Source organism: Aquarana catesbeiana, linkage group LG05, assembly GCF_042186555.1.
Source record: "Aquarana catesbeiana isolate 2022-GZ linkage group LG05, ASM4218655v1, whole genome shotgun sequence".
NCBI classification, from domain to species: domain Eukaryota; kingdom Metazoa; phylum Chordata; class Amphibia; order Anura; family Ranidae; genus Aquarana; species Aquarana catesbeiana.
The window spans coordinates 599,525,787-599,545,162 of record NC_133328.1 but is presented as its reverse complement, the minus strand read 5'-3'; the positions used below and the strand labels follow the sequence as shown (position 1 = coordinate 599,545,162).

Genomic DNA, 19,376 nt, shown 5'->3' with positions numbered 1-19,376 from the left:
TGGCCAGCTTCACTTGGATGCCCATGTCAGCCAACACTAAAGCTCCTACTTGACCCCTCTATACCTCACCATTGGTCAGTGAGGTTGCCCATTACGCTAAGGGACCTATAGCAAGGTGTGCAAAGTGGAAGAACCAGACTGAAGTTGGACTTTCTCTGCTGCAGTCAGGATTTATGTAACAAAGCCAATGATGACATGGGTAACTTTAGACTACAATTTCAGCCTAACAAGTGTGCTTAAAAATGTTCCAATCCTGCCTTCCCTTCTGCTATCTATCCTGTGTAAAAAAAAAAAAATCTATATACTTAGTAGAGCTGTACGATTCTTAATAAAATGAGAATCCCAATTTTTTTGCTTGGAATAAAGATCACGATTCTCAGTGTAACATCTTTCATATTATACAAAAAAATTGGGCTAACTTTTTTTTTTTTTTAATGAACTGAAGCGTACTTTTCCCCCAAAAAATTGCTTTTGAAAGACTGCTGCGCAAATACAGTGTGACAAAATATTGCAACGACCGCCACTGTATTCTCAAGGGTCTCTGATTATATAATATGTTTGGGGGTTTCAAGTAATTTTCTGGCAAAGAATACTAATTTTAACTTGTAAGCAACAAGTGTCAGCAAAAGGCTTAGTCTTTAAGTGGTTAAACTGACCTCAACTGGTGGCGAGGGCTGCTGCACAGATGGACACGGACGGGGGGGGGGGGGAATTAAATGAATCACATTCTCAAAATAAATCCATTCTTTTTACTGAAATAAGTTACAAAAAGTTGAAAACTCCTGGAAACATCATAACACAGTTAACATAAAAATATAAAATAATTTCCCACTATGCAGTCCCTGTAGTGTCTTTTCCCAACCCTATCCCTCTCTTCCTTTTCCTCCTCTTCTTTTTTTTCTGATCGGGAGCCACTGAGATAGGCTGAGCTGGCGTTTTTTTCTTCTTAAGACAACTTAGTGGGTTGGGCCCTCCGACGCGTTTCCTCTTTTTCCCTCTGCGTCCTGTGTCCAGAACCATCCCCTGCTCATCCTTCAGATGCTCCAGATTCTGCTTCTGATGGTCAGGCACCAGCTCGCTGGCCTGTAAGGCCTTGATGTGAGCCACGGACTTTGGCGACGGCTTGTCCAGGACGATGGTGTTCTGAATGATGAACATCAGAGGGACGCCCGCTTTATTGCGTACTTTGTTTCCGAGACTGTGATCCTGGAACACAAGATTACAAGACTAAGTGTATACTTGCAGTTGTGCTAATTACAATGCTGTTTTTTTTTTTTTTCTCTGGGCTCACTAATCCTGCAGGTAGCTTAATGAAGTCTCACCAGATGAGAGCACAGGGGAAATGGGATACAATGCGGGGATTATCATATATTCCACTAAGCAGGTATGTTGTGCTTTGCAGAGCTGCTAATACACTGGGGATTAACATGCTGCGTGTTGATAAAAGGAACAATACACCCAGAGTGATCAGCAGAATAAATAAAGCATTAACTTGGCTAATCAGATGTATCAATTAGACTAATATCTCATTTGCGGCATGGTGTGAATGTCAATAGGAACATAACTACACAGAGAACGTGGAGAACTCACGATCAATCCATAAAAAGTTCCAATACGGCTCGCAGTTAAAGGGAAACCAGATTGTGGGTCAATTTTATTTTTATTTATGGTCAGCCTTTTTTTTCCCTTTATCCAATTTATTCACATGAAGTCTTTATTTTACATAATGCAAACATTTAAATACACGGAACACCAATGACATAGAATTTTCAAAGCATCCTGGGGTTTCTATGAAGACAGCACAGCAGTAGCTTTAACCTTCATTCCTGTATTTAAAGCTGGTCAAAAACGCCAGTAGACGTCATTACTGTTAGAATTAGATGGACTAGCAGATTTAGATACACTAATTAAAGCCAAACTCCAGCTGACAACGCAGTTACGTGAAAAGTTGTTTTTTTTGGGATACACAAGTTGAACTGGATGGACTATTGTCTTGTTTCAGCCTTACCGACTATATGTAATAAAGGTTTTACATTAGTAAAGTGTTACTAAACCCACAACAGTAAAAATCAATCTGTATGCGGTAAAGCATGCTTGTTATACTCACTAAGGGATTAATCCTCTGCATTGTGTAAGAAGTCTGTTTGATCCTGTCTTCTCTGATCCTCCCCTTGTTTTACTGTCCCCAATCCATCTCCTGATGGTACAGAGCCTTGGAGTCACTCTGCACATGCTCAGTTTGGTGTGCATTACTTACTGTGAGTTTTTGGGGTTTTTTTTGTGAGGGTGCATGTGATCAGCACAGGGCCAATCAGCACTGTCCAGACAGAGGGTCAGGGGTAATACAGCCTCACAGGACAGTCAGAAGACTGAAAACTCCTCCTACAGGATTTAACTAGACATTAATAGAGGTCAGAAGACTGCTATATACTGCTGATAAGAAAAGGTGTTTAGCAGTTTATATTTAGTAAAACTATTGCATTTCCATGTTTCTGTGGGAGAACAGATATAGTGAATGCAGGGTCCTGGGTTTAGTAACACTTTAAATAAAAGCTGATTATTGTAAGCACCCCTGGTAAATTGCTTGTCTCAATCTTCTAACTGCTACATTTGCAGTAGAACTTTCTCTGTTGAAAAAAAGACTTACTGGCTGGATCACCAGGTGAAAATAAAAAAGCAAAAGAAGAAAAAAAACAGTCATCACTTGTAAGAATTGGTAAGCCACAATAAAAAAAAAAAAAAAAAAAAAAAAAAAAAAAAAAAAGTGTGATTTTAGGTTTAATACTGCTTTAACCACTTCAACCCCAGAAAGACTTGCCCCTTAATGACCAGGCCATTTTTTGTGATACGGCACTGCGTCGTTCGAACTGACAATTGCACGGTTGTGCGACACTGTACCCAAACAAAATCAAGGTCCTTTTTTCCCACAAATCGAGCTTTCTGGTGGTACATGATCCCCTCTGCGGATTTTATATTTTGCGTTATAAAAATGAAAAAAAGAAGAAGAGCGACAATTTTGGGAAAAAAATATTTTTTTTTTCATTTGGATATGAATTATAGCAAAAAGTAAAAAAAAAAAAAATTTTAATAAATTAAAGGCCAATATGTATTCTTCTACATTTTTTTTTTAAATGCAAAAATAACGCAATAAGCCTATATTGATTGGTATGCGCAAAAGTTATCGTGTCTACAAACATAAAATAGGATTTATGGACATTTTTTTTTAGCTGGTAATGGCAGCGATTTTTAGCGGGACTGCTACATTGCGGCGGACAAATCTGACCCCAAATTACGTTTTTTGGTGTCCAGTGACATTATTACATTGATCAGTGCTATAAAAAAGGAAATCAAAGTATAAAATGACACTGGCAGGGAAGGGGTTAACTGTGTTCCCTGGGTGTGTTCTAACTGTAGGGGGGGGGGGGATGGGCTCACTGGGACATGACAGAGATCACTGTTCCCGATCACTGGGAAAAGTAGATCTCTGTCATGTCATCTGGCAGAACGGGGAATCGCCTTGGTAAAATGTCATCTGACATAACGATCGTGGGCGGCCATCGAGTCCGCGGGACCCACGGCCACGCCCACAATCTCACATGTAGAGACCAACGTACAGGTATGTTGTTGGTTCACGCAGGAGAACCGACCTTCAGTAAATGTACACGAGATGGTCAGCAAGTGGTTAAGGTGTGTAAACAATAGGCTGTTCAACAGTTTAAGTGCATCTAACCCTAAAACCATGTAATATATTGCAGCTTACCAGACCTTAGATGTGGTGGCTGCATTTCTTTTCTTTTTTTGCCTTTAAAATTTTCACCTGGTGATGAAGCCAGTTACATTTCCTGACTAAGGCCCCTCTCACACATGTGGACCGTTCATTTCATCAGTTCAGTCTTGTTTTAGCAAAGAAAAAAAAAAAAACAGATGATGTTCACATCAGTTTTTTTTACATCCAATACCAATGCAAAAACGGACCGTTTACATCAGTTTTTCACCCGTCAATGGATAAATGAAAGGGGAAGGAAGGAAAGGGGCCTAAGGCTAGGTTCAGACCTACATAGGTTGTAGCTTTATGCTTCTTCTGGAGCATTTTGTTTTTACACATTTTGGACGAGTTTTTAATGCGTTTCACATTTCATGTTTTTTGGGAGGTGTCTGTGATCATGCAAAAATTAAAAAAAAAAAAAAATTTCCGCTGTTTTTCCCTTTTGGAATAAAAGTTACATGGGTTGTCTCAAACTTTTAACTGCCACTTATGCTGGACAGCCAGGTCTGTTAAACTGTAACTAAAACCATTGGTTTAACCATTTCCCAAAATACTGATTTATCTTCGCTTGTTCCCTGCTGGGGCCGCTCCTTCCTGCTGCCACTAGAATGCTGGGTGGAAGTCAAACAGAGCCTTCCATGCGCAGGAACAAAAGACCACCCCACACAATTGAAGTTACTAGAATCCACATAACTACAAACGCAACGACAGTCCCCAACCCAGGACCAACTCTCCCCATTTCACCCATTAGTGCTTAGTTATAGTGATCTCTAAAACTAAGCCCTATTGTGTAAAACGCGTCAGTAGGAACAGTTCTAGGACAGGGACTGTCATTGAAGCACATGAGGTTGTTTGATACAATAAACATGGATTCCAGAGACTACCTGTGTGTTGTTCTCTTATACCAGCAGCTGTTTCCCGAAACATTTACATTCAAGCCATGCGGTGAATGATAACACGGTCACAGTTGCTTGTGCCCTAAACTGAACTGTCAAGCCAAGTCTGGTTCAGATTACTTTATTGATCCTGAAGGGAAATTATTGGTGCCATAACAGATCACATGTGTAGCATCTTGGCAAATGCAAATCAAAAGGAGAGGCCAAGAGGACAGCTTCCTTGGCTGTGAAAAGGAGGGGGAAGGTTTAGTTTCACTTTCAAGTAATTTGGAAAAAAATAAAACTTACTGGCACAGGATCAATAGGTAATAAACTATGTTATGGGGGAACGGCTGTGATAATGCTATTAACAGACTGCATTTTATTTTGTCCATAGTTCAACGTTAAGGATGCAGAGGGAAAATTCGGACCAATGTTGGCACCTTGCTCTACAGCTCATTTATCACAGATCGATTGGTCAGTCCAGTGACTTGCAAATCCCGGGTCATATGAGGGCAGCGAGAGTGACAGATACACTGTAAACATAAGAAAGTAAACGCTCACCATTGCCAGCACTCGCACTTAGCAAAACACAATCCAAAAGATTCGCTAAATAGATTCCAACCCCCCTCTTCAAAAGCTTCCATAATTAAAACCTTCTTGGGCATTAAGTTCATTTGTATGGAACATCAGATTGCTCCGAGATGGGAATTTAGATGAAAAACCTAATCAAGTTAATTCACTTACTGTGTATTAATCAGTAAACAACAAAGCATACAATTTACATCTGAGATTGCCAAAGAATTTAAATCCACGAGGTATGGGTCTCCAGGGCGGACTGAAGATCCAAATAACTTTCATTCCAGACAAGAGACAAAATGAGCACAGACAAAACTTCTCAACTATTCCTAACTTTGATTTCAGTCCGTATCCTGCAAACTGCCAGGACCAATAAGCTGACAACACCAGGCGCCTTACATGTAAAGGACCAATAATGATCTTCACAGATATGAAGGTTACACTGAAAGTTCAACTAATACTCAGAAGCTGATCTGAATCAGATTTCCTGTAGGCTACATGGAAGCTATCAAATATCTAAGCATTACCCAAATGTACCCCCAACCCTTCCTCTCCCCTCTACAACATATCCCCAGTTAAGTTTTTCCTCTTCTTTCTAACCAGATTTGTTCTTTAACCACTTCAATACCGGGCACTTAGACACCTTCCTGCCCAGACCAATTTTCAGCGCTGTCGCAATTTGAATGACAATTGCGCGGTCATGCTACGCTGTACCCACACTCAATTTTTATCATTTTTTTTTTTCAACAAATAGAGCTTTCTTTTGGTGGTATTTGATCATCTCTGTGGTTTTTATTTTTTGTGCAACAAATAAAAAAGACCGAAAATTTTGAAAAAAAAAAAAAACAAGTTTTTCTTTGTTTCTGTTAAAAATTTTTGTAAATAAGTACGTTTTCTTCAATGACGGGCACTGACATGGCTGCACTGACGGGCACTGACATGGCTGCACTGACGGGCACTGACATGGCTGCACTGACGGGCACTGACATGGCTGCACTGACGGGCACTGACATGGCTGCACTGACATGGCTGCACTGACATGGCTGCACTGACATGGCTGCACTGACATGGCTGCACTGACATGGCTGCACTGACATGGCTGCACTGACATGGCTGCACTGACATGGCTGCACTGACGGGCACTGACATGGCTGCACTGACATGGCTGCACTGACATGGCTGCACTGACATGGCGGCACTGACGGGCACCAACATGGCGGCACCGACGGGCACCAACATGGCGGCACTGACAAGGCGGCACCGATGAGGTGGCACTGGTATGCGGCACTGATGGGCACTCATAGGCGGCACTGATGGGTGGGCACAGATGGACACTGATGGGTGGCATTGCTGGGCATCACTGATATAATGGTGCCAATCAGTGCCCATTTGTGGGCACTGATTGGCACAGATTGGGCATAATTTGCACATATGGATGGTCATGGGGTACATACCTGGCCATCCACATGTTGCCCGCTTCCCTGGTGATCTAGTGCGGGCATCCGAGGGGGGGCTACGCTGATAAACAATCAGCGCAGAACCCCCGTCAGGAGAGCCGCCGATCGGCTCTCCTCTACTCGCATCTGTCAGGCGCGAGTGAGGAATAGCCGATCAACGGCTTTTCCTATTGACATCGTGATCAGTCGTGATTGGACATGGGTGATCACGGTGTGTCAAACTGACACACCACTCCACCGATCGCCGCGATGTGCGCCCCCACGGGCGCGCGGTGGCTGTTATCCTGAAGGACGTCATATGACGCCCAGTCAGGATAACTGAACCACCGCCCGGCCGCCAATTTGCTATAGGACGGGCGGGAAGTGGTTACAAGAAAATAATGGGGTTTGAAATAAGCAAACCTACATACTCACCTAGGATGCAGTATCGATCTGATGCTGTATTAGTCCCCTGCCACCTCTAAAACCTGAGAAACAAGACCGCTCGTCGATCAATTCTCAGAATTCAGTGAACAAAGAGTCGGTGACTGTCAGTCACCGACTCTCTGCTCTGCCCCTCCAGCACTCACCGGCCGTACACTAACAGGCAGTAACAGGCAGCGGAGAACTACATCTCCCACCATGCTAAATTCGGGGGGGGCAGATTACATAGACCGGAAAGAAGTCCTTTGCTGCATACTCATCACCCTTGTGCTTTTTCATCCTCGCTTATCCCCCCCCACCCTGCCCTCATTTACCCCCCCCACCCCCCAACTCCTCCCCAAACCACTCCTCTACCTACTCTTCCTAGGCAAGTATATATAAAAAATAAATAAATAAATAAAAAAAAGAAGTCTTGGTGCATCCCTACTTTTCACCCCTTATTTCTTATTTGGTACTTTGTTTTTTTTTGCATTTTATATGATCTGTCCATTTAGTAGATTCATTACAACCAATATCCACGTTACGCCCGATTTATCAGACTACTCCTGAGCGCTGTAGTGTGTCTGGGCTTGACAAGCTCATTAATTCACATATTTATTCCTACATAGTTCCAGGCCCAGCATCATTTGGAAGAGCCAGCTGCATGACATCAATGATCCTTTTTTTACCTGTCTATAATGGCATTCTTCCCACTGGCCACCAATTAACTGGGTTTAGCAGCAGTTCCTCAACACCTGAAATAAGTGTTCTTCTGGAGTAAAAAGGCCATTACATTGCAACACATCGGCTGGTGCGCGATGTGGCCAAGGTCAGCACAGTGATGATGCGCCAAGCTCAGTGCACTTCACTTTTTTTTTTTTCCCAGGAACTTCATTGAGATGTAAACTGTTATCTCATAAAGTTCAATTGCATGTACTGAACATACCCACACACCACCACACACAATGGTGTGCATCAGAAACATAGGAGACTAGACAGTCCCTCTGCATGTGGTGTGACCCAGCCCTAAGGGCTCCTTGATACCTGTGAGTATATACTCAGGTATAACGCACTCCCACTGGTGTGTGTTGTGTAGGGCGGTGCAAAGCATTGTTACAATGAATCGCACCAGTACCTTTTTTCTTTAAAAGTGATTGTAAAGTCTTGTTTTTTTAAACAAACATGTTATACTTACCTGCCCTGTGCAGTGGATTTGCACAGAGCAGCCTGGTTCCTCCTCTTCTCGGGACCCTCTTTGCTGCTCCTGGCCCCTCCCCTCCTGTTGGGTGCCCCCACAGCAAGAAGCTTGCTATGGTGGCCCCCTGAGCCGGTGCAGCTCCACGTGTCTATTCAGACACGGAGCTGCCGTTCGGCCCCGCCCCCTCACTTCCCTGATTGGCTGACTTTGATGGACAGCCGCAGGAGTCAATGGCACTGTTGCTGTGTCTCAGCCAATTGGGGGGGGGGATTATCCTGGACAGAGATGAGGTTCAGGTAAGTCTTAGGGGGTGCTACACACAGAAGACTTTATCGTAATGCATAGGATGCATTAAGATTAAAAAAAAAAAAAAACACACACAACACACCTTCTGCTTTTACAACTCCTTTACCGTAATTGAAATGTCACAAAATCAAATTTCAGTCACATTATTGTGCTGAAGTGTGATGCATTTTTACATGATGGGTAAATTGCATACGGTCTCACAATAGCTAAGAAAGCAAGCCTCTAAAGTCTAGTTACCTTAGATGACTTCATGCTATAGGAATGTCATTGTAAACTGACTATATGGACAAGCCACCCTACTAATCTCCTTTCAGGAATGTGCCATCTCCCTTAGAAGGTCATTTTGCTCCAACTGGCATGGGTTGACCATCTCTTTACATTCAAGTCCAATATATGCTACAGCAAAAACTTTGAATAACACATCTCAGAGCTGCGTTATGCATACTTCTGATCTGGTCATCTACCATGCCATATAAAATGGAGGGACCTGTGGCAAAAACAGCATCTTTAAAGAGTTACTAAACCCAGGATCCTGCATTCACTATGTCTGGTCTCCCACAGTACACAGAACATGGAAATGCAATAATTTTAGTAAATATAAACTGTTTTCTCATCAGCAGTATATAGCAGTCTTGTGACCTATATCAATGTCTGGCCAAACACTGGTTAAAGCCTGTAGGAGTTTTCATTCTCCTCGGACTGAGGCTACATGACACCTGACCCTCTTGTCTGGACAGTGCTGATTGGCCCTGTGCTGATCACATGCACCCTCCCAAGGAAAAAAAAAAAAAAAAAACCCACACATTCTCGCAATACACACCAAACTGAGCATGTGCAGAATGCCCCCAAAGGCTCTGTCTTATCAGGAGATGGATTGGGGACAGTGGAAGGAGGGATCAGAGCAGGCAGGATCAAACAGCATTTTTTTACACAATGCGGAAGATTAACAAGCATGCTTTACCGCATATAGGCTGATTTTACTGTTTTGGGTTTAGTAACACTTTAAGTATACTTGTTATATTTTCTATTTGTTATCTGTATCTGTCATTATCTAATTAAATGTTATACTTATAAGTATTTGTGTGATCTCTTTGCACATATCAAATAAAACCCCAAAAATGTAAACTATCACATAACTGTGATAAAATATTACACAACATACATGTATTATGTTAACAGGGCACATATAAAACGATTGTTTCCCAAGCGCCTTTGACCCCTTTCACACTGAGGTGCTTTACAGGCGCTACAGCGCTAAAAAATAGCACCTGCATAGCGCCGCTCCTGTCTCTCCAGTGTGAAGGCCTTAGTGCTTTCACACTGGAGTGGTGCGCTTGCAGGACGTTAAAAAAAAAAAAAAAAAAAAAAAAAAAAAAAAAAAAAAAAAAAAACCTCCTGCAAGCAGCTTCTTTGGATCGATGTATACATCGCTCCTGCCCATTGAAATGAATGGGCAACGCGGCTATACCGCCGGCATATCGCTGCTGCAGCAGCGCTTTGCAGTGGTTTTAACCCTTTCTCGGCCGCTAGCGGGGGGGGGTAAAAGCTCCCCGCTAGCGGCCGAATAGCGCAGCGAAATTGACGGTAAAGCACCACTAAAATTACCGCTGATGCACTCACCGCCCCAGTGTGAAAGGGGCCTTTGTGTTGCTCAATGCAGATGTGAATGAGCCCCAATAAGTATTTCAGCTGCTCAGCAACACTATGTATCCCAGAAAGTCTAAAACAATCCTTTACGTTTCCATTCAAATAAAGTCCTGCTTAACCTAAAAGGCGATTAGCTTTGCAGGATCTCATAGTATCAAAGAGTAAAGTGTTCCTTCGAGGTGCTTTGATTTCACTCAATCCCAGCGCCTTGTTTTCTTTAGTTTAACTCCCAGGATGCTCTGCTTCTCAGCTACTAAAATCAAACAAAAAACCTTGCTGGCCAACTTTTTTCAAATTATACATCTGGCATACCTGTGTGGCAACAAAATAATGGTGTGGGTTATTGTCTCCGATCATGGATAACAGGCATGCTGAGCCATCGACAGGACTCTTCGAATGAGCGCAGCTCCGCACCTGAAAACGCTGGGCAATTAACTTGGCCCCATACAGCTCCTTCCCCAAGGACTCCAGTTCCTTCAAAACACAGCTGAAAGAGAAAATCAGCATATTACCAGGCGCATCGGTTGAAACCAATTATTATTTACAAGCTGATAACTCAGATGAGACATGTTATATAGCAGTGCTCAGTGACAGCTGTAAGAACATGCTATTTAAAGCTCCACTCACTGAATGGTGCACAGGTCTACGGATCTCTCTATCGCCATCTACAGATCAGTGCAAAGCTGTACAGTACGGCAGAGCCACCTACAGGCTACTACAAGACCACTTAAAGGAGTTGTAAAAAAGCAGAAGATTGCATTCTATGCATTAAGGTAAAAAACCTTCTGTGTGTAGCAGCCTCCCCAGCACTCCCTAATACTCACCTGAGCCCCCTTCTCTGTCCAGCGATGTCCTCTGTCCAGCATGTCTAGAATAAATGGGTTTTCTGTCATGCCAGTGAGGAAGACATTTCTGAAGCGTTCCTCCCACCGGCAATGACGAGTCATTGCGATTTATTGGTCAGTGGATGGAAAAGGACATTCCCTCTGCTTTTGCCCCTTTGTGTCGACCAATTTCTTCTCTTCTCTTGGGGCCTATTGCCCTGTTCCTGAGTTTGAGGTCGAAAAAAGCCACTTAACTGGCTGCTTTTTCTTTTTAACAGGAAAAAGATTTATCAGCTGTCCTATTTAAAACTGAATCTAGATCAGGACAGAATAAAAGATCTTCCATAACCGCAGGTAATCACAGAGCACTGTGTCAGCTGCGGATAGGAGCGCCGAGCTGGCTTGCTCATTGATAAAGGAAAAATGTGTTTTCCTTTCCCAATGAGCGACAAGCACGGGGATCCGACTTGGATCCCCACCAATGCCAGGCACTGTTTGGTATGAATCTTGAGGGGGAACTCCACACCAAATTTTAAATAAAAAAACGTCAGCATACCAGGCCCTTTGGTTGGGTATGGATTTTAAAGGGGAACCCCCAAGCCGAAAAACGGCATCCCCCCTCAAAATCCATACCAGACCCTTATCCGAGCACGCAGCCTGGTCGGTCAGGAAAGGGGGTGGGGACGAGCGAGCGCCCCACCCCCTCCTGAACCGTACCAGGCCGCATGCCCTCAACATGGGGGGGTGGGTGCTTTGGGGAAACGGGCGCCCTGCGGCCCCCCACCTTAAAGCACCTTGTCCCCATGTTGATGAGGACAAGGGCCTCTTCCCGACAACCCTGGCCGTTGGTTGTCGGGGTCTGCGGGGGCGGGGGGGCTTATCGGAATCCGGGAGCCCCCTTTAATAAAGGGGCCCCCAGATCCCTGCCCCCCACCCTATGTGAATGAGTATGGGGTACATCGTACCCCTACCCATTCACCGGGGGGAAAAAAAAAGTGTAAAGAAAAGAAGGAAAAAAAACCAAAAAAAAAAACCACAGTAGACAGGTTTTTAAAGTGATTAGGCAGCTCCGGGGGTCTTATTCCGACTTCGGTGGTCTCCAGCCTCTTCTCCCTCTCTCCGGTGCCTTCTTCCTTCTGTCGGGCTCCTCCGCTATCTTCTGCTCTTTTGCTAGCGGAGGAGCCCGGTCTTAGGAGCAGTCTTCTTCCCTCTTCTCTTTCTGAGATGTTGACAAGACTCTCGCTGTAATGCCGTGAGCGAGGTCCGCAATTAATTATATAGGCATGGGGCGTGGCCACCGGGTGATGTCACCCGGTGACCACGCCCCCCATGACGTCACAGTCCCGGGGCATAAGGGGCGGGGTCACATCACTCGGTGGCCATGCCCCATGCCTATATAATTCGTTGCGGACCTCGCTCATAGCATTACAGCGAGAGGGAGCGTCGTGTCAACATCTCAGGAAGAGAAAAGGAAAGAAGACGTCTCAGAAGACCGGGCTCCTCCGCTAGCAAAAGAGCAGAAGATAGCAGAGGAGCCCGGCAGAAGGAAGAAGGCACCGGAGGAGAACCAGAGAGCGTGGAGACGACACCGGAGGGAGGGAGAAGAGGCCTAAGAGACCCCTGGAGCTGCCTAATAAATCACTTTAAAAACCTGTCTACTGTGTTTTTTTTTTTATTGACACTTTTTTCCCCCCGGTGAATGGGTAGGGGTACAATGTACCCCATACTCATTCACATAGGGTGGGGGGCCGGGACCTTGTGGCCCCCTTATTAAAGGGGGCTCCCGGATTCCGATAAGCCCCTCGCAGACCCCAACAACCAACGGCCAGGGTTGTCAGGAAGAGGCCCTTGTCCTCATCGACATGGGGACAAGGTGCTTTGGGTTTGGGGGTTTCCCCAAAGCACACCCCCCACATGTTGAGAGCATGCGGCCTGGTACGGTTCGGGGGGGCTCGCTCGTCACCACCCCCTTTCCTGATTTGGGCTGCGTGCTCGGATAAGGGTCTGGTATGGATTTTGAGGGGGGCCTCCACGCCGTTTTTCGGCTTAGGGGGTTCCCCTTAAAATCCATAAAAAACCGAAGGGCCTGGTATGCTCTTGGAGGGGAACCCATGCCCGGTTTATTTAAAATTTGGTGTGGAGTTCCCCCTCAAGATTCATACCAAACAGTGCCTGGCATTGGCAGGGATCCAAATCAGATCCCGTTCAAATAGAGTAGGTACCCTGTTGGGTTGCTATGGAAATGGCAAACCACAGCTAAACTCAACCGCGTGTAAACGCAGCTAATTGCACTGTACAAATGCAGCTGGTCGCAGTGCCTGGAGTCTTGAATTTCACAGAAAAAAAAAAAAAACATGCTTTTAACTGCAGCAGAATAGCCGTCCGTGTGAAAGGCGCCTTAGACGCTGCGTCTCCTGGCCAGGTCTTCAGCCATAGGGCTCTCCTGGCTGAATTAGTTAAGGCCACGGATCTAGCTAATATCCTTATTGATTCTGCAGATGCATCAGAAATGCAAGCCACAGCTGCTGCTAGGGTTGAAAAAGAATCCAGAATCTCCTGCTTGGGTGAATCAGCTATAATGTGGGCTTTTAGCCGATTTAGCCAGAACTCGTAGTAGCCATAGCTGCTTTGAGGCTGCCCATGATGAATTGCCAAGCCTTTTTTAAGCTGTTGATCCATCCTTTTGTCCATGGGATCTTTTAATATTCCCATGTCTTCGAATGCCAAGTTGGTTGATCTGGAAACTTGGGAAAATGCAGCATCCAATTTAGGAGCTTTATTCCAAAGCGCCTCTGGGTCTTCATTGAACAGGAAGCGTCTTATGCGCTCTTGGGAAAAAAGTTTTTCTATATCCGCCCATTCCTTTTTGATGGCTTCAGAGATTACTGAATGCACAGGGAAGGTGTGACTTTGTTTCACAAAGCCCTGCAGCGATAATTCTTTTTCCTTCACCAAACCCAATATTGCATAGACTGCTTTCAACAGACTGTCTACTTTTCTAAGGACAGTTTGTATCTTAAAGGTGCTTCTGCTGCCCCTTCCTCTTCCTCTTCCCTGGAGTGTGGGGGAGGAGGGGGGATGCTCCCCTTGGATAGGAGGACCAGCTTCAGCCTCCACCGCTGGGATTAAATTTTGAGCCCTGAGAGGATCCTGAGATAGTTGTCTTACTCAGGGATGGTGTTGTAAGAGAAGAGCGAAAAGATTGGATAGTAGCATCTAGCCCTTTCTTAACTTATGCGATTAAATCGCTGCATGCAGAAGCTTCTTCCTCCTCAACTAAGGAGTCAATGCAAATTTGACACGAAGTCTTCTTCCAACCCTCTGGTAACTTCATTTTACATGAGGGACATCTCTTTTTAATCGTTGGATCAGAGCTCTTAGCCTGCCAAAAAAAAAAAAAACCACCAGAGCATCCCAGTGAGTCAAACCTGCCTCCTAACGGGCTCATCACAGGTAGTACAGCAGCCAACTCCCTGTGCCCAGACAGGCACCAGCCACCGGGGGGGGGGGAATCAATTGGAAAGATAGAGGCACCACAGTATACAGGGTAGACCCCCCCCCATACCTGGGCCTTGCTGGTGCCACAGAGTCCATCATGGTGCTGCTTGTTAGTGGCTTAGTGGCACTGGAATATAGGCATCAGGACCGCTCCCCCCGCGCAATTTCTGGCGGAAATGACGCTGCATCTGTTCCCTGGTGCCACCCCTTGATGGATACCTCATCTCCAGCCGGCCGAGTCTCTACTCTGCCACCAAAAAGATGGCGGCGGCCTGCAACGCCGACATGCTGGGGAACCCCGCGAACGGCTGCTGCTGCCTAGGGGCAGCCCCAGAAACATTCAAGCTCTCCCTGAGCTGAAGAGGAAGAAAGAGCCCACCTACCAGCTACCCTTAGTGTGGCGTGGGAGGGGTGGACTCTCTGGAGGCAAAAAGGTATGGTGGGGTAGGCAGTCTGGCCTCTCAAGACAGCACCTAAGAGACCCTGACTCCCACTAGGATGGAGGAAACACAAAGACTTTGGAAGAGGGACGGAAGCCACCCTTAATGGATCTGAACGTTGTGTTTCCTGTCTCAGGAGGTGGAGAGATAATATATATACAGTACACACACACACACACACACACACACACACACACACACACACCTCTACGGAAGTCATTGCCAGCTATGAACAGCGTAGCTCGGTTGCCGTAACGGCAATCGAGATAGAGGCTTGGATTAGACGCGATCGCAAGGGATTTAGGCAGGGGGATAAAAGAAGGGCGGAAATGACGTCCACACAAAAGACATACAGTGGATATAAAAAGTCTATACACCCGTTAAAATGTCAGGTTTCTGTGATGTTAAAAAAAAAAAAAAAATGGAGACCAGGATAAATCATTTCAGAACTTTTTTCCACCTTTATTGTGACCTATAAACTGGACAACTCAGATGAAAAGCAAACTGAAATCTTTTGGAGGGGGGAGTAAGAATAAAAAACTAATAATGTGGTTTTGCATAAGTGTGCACACCCTCTTATAACTGGGGATGTAGCCGTGTTCAGAATTAAAGGGGTTGTAAACCCTTGTGTTTTTCACCTTAATACATCCTATACATTAAGGTGAAAAAACTTCTGACACTGGCCGGCCCCCCCAGCCCCCCGTTTTACTCACCTGAGCCCTTCGTTCCCTCAGCGGAGACGTGCTCTTCCTCTCTGCCCGGGGTTCTCGGCTCTTGATGGGATAGATTGATAGCAGCGCAGCCATTGGCTCCTGCTGCTGTCAATCAAATCCAATGACGCGGGCAATGGGGGGCGGGGCTGAGTCTGGCATTCTGTGACATTTTCTTAGTCGCATCCTGCAGCAAAAGCCATGGTTCACAGAGAGCGTCCAAAGCATCAGAGGGATCTCATTGGTAAAAAGTATCAGTCAGGAGAAAGGTAACAAAAGAATTTCCAAGGCATTAGATATACCACAGAACACAGTGAAGACAGTCATCAAGTGGAGAAAATATGGCACAACGGTGACATTACCAAGAACTGGACATCCCTCCAAAATTGATGAAAAGACGAGAAGAGAACTGGTCAGGGAGGCTGCCAAGAAGCCTACAGCAACATTAAAGCACCTGCAGGAATATCTGGAAAGTACTGGCTGTGTGTGGTACTTGTGACAACAATCTCCTGTATTCTTCATATGTCTGGGCTATGGAGTAGAGTGGGCAGACATATGAAGATGCCTTTACTTATGAAGAAAAACATCCAAGCCTGGCTAATTTTTGCAAAAACACATCTGAAGTCTCCCAAAAGTATGTGGGAAAATGTGTTCTGGTCTGATGAAACCAAGGTTGAACTTTTTGGCCATAATTCCAAAAGATATTTTGGTGCAAAAACAAACACTGCACATCACCAAAAGAACACCATACCCACTGTGAAGCATGGTGGTGGCAGCATCATACTTTAAACAGCATCTCCCCGTTCTGCCTAGTGACAGTGTCACTGATCACAGCTCCATGTCATCGGGAGCAGTGATCATCGTAGTGACACTGCTAGCCCATCCCCCCTACAGTTAGTAATCACTCCCCTAGGACATACTTAACCCCTCCCTGCCTCCTAGTGGTTAACCCCTTCACTGCCAGTGACATTTACACAGTAATCAGTGCATTTTTTAATGGTCCCAAAAATGTGTCAAAAATGTCATAACGTCGCAGTCACAATAAAAATCATGGATCGCCGCCATTACATTACTTTTGCGCAAACCAAACGTTTATTGCGATTTTTTTTTTTTTTTTTTTACCAAAAATATGTAGAATACGATCGGCCTAAACTGAGGAAAAAAAAAAAAATTTTTTATATATTTTTTGGGGATATTTATTATAGCAAAATGTAAAAAATAATGCGTTTTTTTTTCCAAAATTGTCACTCTTATTTTGTTTATAGCACAAAAAATAAAAATCGCAGAGGTGATCAAATACCACCAAAAGAAAGCTCTGTTTGTGGGGAAAAAAAGGATATCAATTTTGTTTGAGAGCCACGTCGCACGACCGCGCAATTGTCAGTTAAAGCGATGCAGTGCCAAACCGCAAAAAGTGCTCTGGTCAGGAAGGGGGTAAAATCTTCCAGAGCTGAAGCGGTTAAAGCTGAGTTCCACCTAAAAGTGGAACTTCCGCTCATTGGTCTCCTCTCCCCCTCTGGTGTCACAATTGGCACCTTACGGTGGGGAGGGGGGACAAGATATCCTGTTCTCCCTTCCGGGAGTCCGGGTCTACCCCTAGTGGCTGGTAGAGAACTGCAGTACACTAACTATAGTACAACCTACACGCTGTAATGTATTGCTCTATAGGGCACATAGTGACTATTACAGAACTGCAGTACAATGACTATAGCAGAATCTACACAAGCTGTAATGTATTGCTCTATAGTGACACCTAGTGGCTGGTGGAGAAAACAGTGACTAAAGCCACACTTCCTGGCAGTACATTGCTTTAAAGCGGCACCTAGCGGCTGGGAGCGGATTTGCACTACAGTGAACGCATCGGCACCTACATGCTGCAATACATTACTTTACAGCGGCCCCTAGTGGCTGGTGGAGAACTGCAGTAGAGTCTATAGCGGCACCTAGTGGCTGAGCGCAGATTTGCAGTACAGTGACCAGAGAGGCGCCCCCCACCCGGTCGGTACAAAGCCGCACTACAATGACACTTACTGGGTGGTGCAGAGCTGCACATCCCCCATCATGTATTTGGGCAGCTGCTCCTTAATCTGGATCTGGTTCTTCAGAGCCGCCTGGCAGAAGGTTCCGTCCAGCAGCACCTGGTAGGGCTCCCGGAAGCGGAAATTGTTCCGGTAGAAGCTCAGGTTCTTCTTGGCGTGTTTCTGCCGAGTGATCTTCATTGTCGGCGGATCACCGACGTGACGTCACCCACACCCGATCCCCGCCGCTTCACCGCACACGTGCTGTGTGTTCCGGAAATACGTCACCTTCCTCCTAGACTGGGACTCCGCCTCCTGGTGTCACATGACCTGCACCCTTCACACGCTGGGCTGCAGGGAGCTGAGCGATGTGTTGCTAGGAGACCGTGTCAGTGTGCTGTACAGAGAATACTGGCGGGAACCAGAGTTGTGTGTGAACTCCTGTCCCTGGAAGTGTCCCCAGAAATGAAACGTCCCCAATAAAATGCACGAAATGTCCCTTACAACTCACCGCCTCTGGAAATGCTCCTGGAAGTGTCCCTGTGTAAATATCTCTAAAATGCTTCTGGAAATGTCTCTGGAAGTGGCCCCAAAATGTCTCTGGAAATATAAAAAAAAAAAATCACCCCAGAAATATAACCAAAAATGTCTCTGTAAATGTCCCCGGAAATTCCCCTGGCAACATCCTTGGCAATGCCCCCCCCAAATGTCCCTGGCGTTGCCCTCAGTAATATCGCCAGAAAGTTCCACGAAAATGCCTCAGGAAATGTCTATAGAAATGCCCCCAAAAGTCTCTGGAAAAGTCCCCAGAAAGATTCCTGGTAACATACTCAGAAATTCCCCACAAATGCCTCTAGCAATGTCCCTGGTGTTGCACCCAGAAATATTGCTGGAAAGGTCCATGAAAATGCCTCTGGAAATATTTCCTAAAATGTCTCCAGAACATCTGTCCCTTAGGGTGTCCCCAGAAATGAAACATCCTCAGTAACATGCAGGAAATGTCCCTTAAAACAACCCAGAAAAATATATCTGATACTTCCCCCAAAATATCTCTGGAAATGCCCCTGGCAACATCCTTGGCAATGCCCCCCCCCTCCCAAATGTCCCTGGTGTTGCCCCCCAGTAATATCACCAGAAAGGTCCACGAAAATGCCTTGAGAAATGTCTATAGAAATGCCACCCAAATATCTCTGGAAATGTCCCCAGAAAGATTCCTGGTAAAATGCTCAGAAATGCCCCACAAATGTCCCTGGAAATGCCTCTAGCAATGTCCTTGGTGTTGGCCCCAGAAATATTGCTGGAAAGGTCCATGAAAATGCCTCTGGAAATATCTCCTAAAATGTCTCCAGAACATCTGTCCCTTAGGGTATCCCCAGAAATGTCCCTCAGTAACATGCAGGAAATGTCCCTTAAAACAACCCTGGAAATATCTCTGATACTTCCCCCAAAATGTCTCTGGAAATGCTCCTGGAAGCGTCCCTTTAAATGTCCTCAGAAATGCTTCTTGAACTATACCAGAAATGTCTCCAAAATGTTCCTGGAAATATTCTAAGATATGCCCCTGGAGTCACCCCCAGAGATAATATCAGAAATGTCCCCGTCGATGTCCCAGAAATGTCCCAAAATGTCCTTTTAAGGGTTCCCAGAAATGTCCCT

General features: G+C 45.3%; 1 protein-coding gene across 1 annotated transcript; it reads right to left on the bottom strand.

Annotated features, from left to right (window-relative positions):
* Positions 1-726: 726 nt before the first annotated feature.
* UTP23 (UTP23 small subunit processome component) lies at positions 727-18,049 on the bottom strand. Its single transcript, XM_073632902.1, has 3 exons — positions 17,734-18,049; positions 10,543-10,717; positions 727-1,206 (listed from the first exon to the last, which is right to left on the bottom strand). The coding sequence occupies exons 1-3, from the start codon at positions 17,919-17,921 to the stop codon at positions 832-834; spliced, it is 738 nt and encodes a 245-aa protein (XP_073489003.1). The 5' UTR covers positions 17,922-18,049; the 3' UTR covers positions 727-831.
* Positions 18,050-19,376: the final 1,327 nt, after the last annotated feature.